Genomic DNA, 2,958 nt, shown 5'->3' with positions numbered 1-2,958 from the left:
TACGGGGCGTCGCGCTGGGCGCCGCGGGCGGCCGTGCTGTCGGGGCCCGGGCCCACGACGCTCGTGTGCGCCAGCGAAGTGGGCAGCTGGTCGTACTCGCAGCGCCACAGCCGGAGCCTGTGCGTGGCGGACGGCGCGGGCAAGAGCGACCTGATGGTTTTCAGCCCCAACTTCCCTCCGCCGCCGCCCGGCCCCGCGGCCAAGGACACTCAGCCGGAGCCGTCGGCTCTCCTGGGCACGGTCAGTGGTTCTTCTTTTCTCGCTTTGCCCCTTGTCAGCCTCCCCCTGAGCAGCTGCTGCTTGTAGCGATGCTCTCCGCTCCCACGTCCTGTTAGCGATTCCTGCTTCATGGTCGCCTGTCGTCTGATTGCTGGTTATCCATCGTTTTCCTGCTGTGTAATGTGCTATACCGCTTCAGGCTCTTTATGCCGCTCTGGTCTTGTCTCGTCCTCTTACCGTGTTAAGGAGGGAGCCCTACAAAAGACTTAAGTCTTTGTGCCGTCTCTATTTCCGCAACGTTGAACGAAATCCCTTTTTTCCGTCTCACTGCGTCTCGCGAGGCTTGCGTTGCTCTGGCACTGAGAATGGAGTAAATACATATGTAACTTTCTTCTCTCTTACGGAACTTTAGAACCTCCAGTGGCGGTTTCATAATCAGTCGCAGCCTGTCTTGAAGCCACTTTTTTTTTTCTCACCTACTCAGCTTTATTATCCCCTGAATTGAAAATGTTTTGCCATTTTCCTACGTAGGTCTTCAGAGTCGTCAACTCTTTCTGCATTCTTTTTCAGCAGGTCTGTATTTTAACTTTGCTCCCTAGGGTGATATCCCTGTAATATCCGATACATCACTGTCTGTGACTTTCTGAGATCCCCTCCTAAGTGATTAAAGGGAACAATTCCTGATAAAAGTCTCTGCCCAACTGTAGTGTTTACCTTTTCTTGCTGCTGTTATCCGGTTTGGTTTTCCTGCCATCTGTGTAGCTTATCAGAACTCTTAGTGCCTCTTAGCCTTGCTTCATTTTGAATGGAGTATCTTCACTTGCCTACATTTCCCTGCCTTACAGGTGAGGCAATGCTAATGAATTTCTTGCTTTTGACTGCTGCAAATTGCTGATTTCCAGTCTTTACTTAATCAGAAGTCTGTCCTCGTTTTGGATTCGCCTCTGAAACAGAAATTATGTAAATTTCTTGACTTTTCAACTTGCATTGCATATATTAGTTTGGGAAGTACTATAGGATTACTGTGGACAGGAAAAAGACCGATGCCTTTCACGTTTCCTCCTTCTAARTATGATTTAAATGCACTTTCTAGTATAMGGTACTGAATTGCAGAAGAACAGAAACCAAAGTAAACATCAAAATATGCAGCCATAGTACTGAATCGAGCAAGACATACTGATAGAGGACTTGATTTTGSTGGATTAATTGGTATTTGTAGAAGCATCTCAGATTGGTTTCTGACTTGGGACRTCCCATGTATCCAGCAGCTGTGGGCATTGTATTTCTAGGGCGCTGTGAGGTTTTAATATTAATATTTTTTTACTTAATTTAATTTTATTTTTCCCTTCCCTGAGAATATTTTTTTAAAATAAACGGGTTTTTTTTGTGTCTCATTGTGTGTTTGCCTTATGGTGATCATGTGAATACAAACTTGGTGACGCTTGAAACTCTTGATTTCCACAGAGAGTGATGTAGCTTGTTTTCTTCAGGAGATATGTTGGCAATTGTGAGAGAAAGCCATGCTGACAAACAATGCTCTTTGATTTCAGAATGTGTGCCCCTGCCTTCACTGTGRTTCACTGTCTTGTAGTTTCTTAAGGTCAATTTTACTTAGAGAGAATGCTGTGAGACTTCACCTTTCATTTGTTTCTGCCTTCATAGAAATGGAAACAGGAATGCTGGCAGTACAGTAGGGATTTGAGAGGGTGGAGAAAAACCTGTTTGCTTTTGCAGCACTGCTTCTCTGAAATTTTGAACACTGATCCTTGAACACAGGCCTGACAATGGACAACTTGAAACAAATTAAGACAACTGTTTGAATAGCAACAGGTGTAGTTAAAATGATCTATTGAGGCACCTACATTGACTTTTTTAGTGTTTGGTGTGTTCCACTACTTTACCTCCCGATGCATCACTGATTCTTGCTGTGGTAGAACCAGCAACTCAATAAACTGTGAAATTACTTGGTTTCTGTTACTGCCTGGCCTACATGGCAGGGTAGCAGAAGGTGCTGCAGTTATGTAGAGAAGAAGCTCTGACKTTTTTATGTCAGTTGGTGAGGTGGAAGCCTAGGAACATGTTATGAAATGAACTGTGCCTTGACAGAACAGCTGTGCAACCCTTCTGTCTTCAGTTGTGTCATGGGTGGATGACTGTGCTGTGTCTTACAGAAACTCATTTCCATCAGACATGGGTACATTGCTTTTTCCATACTGTGAGTGCCTCCCTGCTTAAAAATGGTAACCAAGAACTTGGTCTTCGTTATGGAGCTACATTTGACGAATAAAAATTATCGGAAATACTTTACTGACACTAAAGATGAGAGAGCTCAGGTTCCTGAGCTGTTTCACCCTTCTCAGTGGATTTCTGCTCTGTTGGTTATCTTTAGAACATTGCGTTAGGGAGTCACYGATGGAATTGAAAGTCATTAGAATTGGGATACGGTGATGTTTTACTCTATTGGAACCATACATCAGAAGGCAAAGCAATTCTGCTATGGATAGACACAGATACTCTTTGTAATATGATGGGTTTTCTGTATTATTTACTCTACAAAACCCAAGGRCAGTGTGTGTGATTGCTCAGCTACATCCCTGTCACAAAGCCGTGGAAAGGTAAGCGACTTCTGTTTCTAGCATTCCTGTACTAGATCCAAACACATCACATGTGAATCTATGTCCTCTGAAGATCTGAGTACTTCCTAAAGATGGAAGATCGAGGATAAAGTCTTCTGTAGAA

The 2,958-nt window shown here is 44.1% G+C and overlaps 1 protein-coding gene across 1 annotated transcript in view; it reads left to right on the top strand.

Annotated features, from left to right (window-relative positions):
• Window positions 1-2,958, top strand: part of LOC130585600 (protocadherin alpha-2-like) — a gene marked incomplete at its 5' end in the record, with an annotated part of 9,439 nt that overhangs the window by 1,939 nt on the left and 4,542 nt on the right. The window contains one exon of the mRNA XM_057386159.1: window positions 75-240. Within this exon, the coding sequence (XP_057242142.1) occupies window positions 75-240 (166 nt within the window). The remainder of the gene's footprint in view (window positions 1-74; window positions 241-2,958) is intronic.

The sequence above is a fragment of the Malurus melanocephalus genome, unplaced genomic scaffold (assembly GCF_030028575.1).
Source record: "Malurus melanocephalus ecotype Western Australia unplaced genomic scaffold, MMel_1.1 scaffold_923, whole genome shotgun sequence".
NCBI lineage: Eukaryota > Metazoa > Chordata > Aves > Passeriformes > Maluridae > Malurus > Malurus melanocephalus.
Note: the sequence above shows the minus strand (reverse complement) of the source record. Positions and strands in the feature narration are given on the sequence as shown.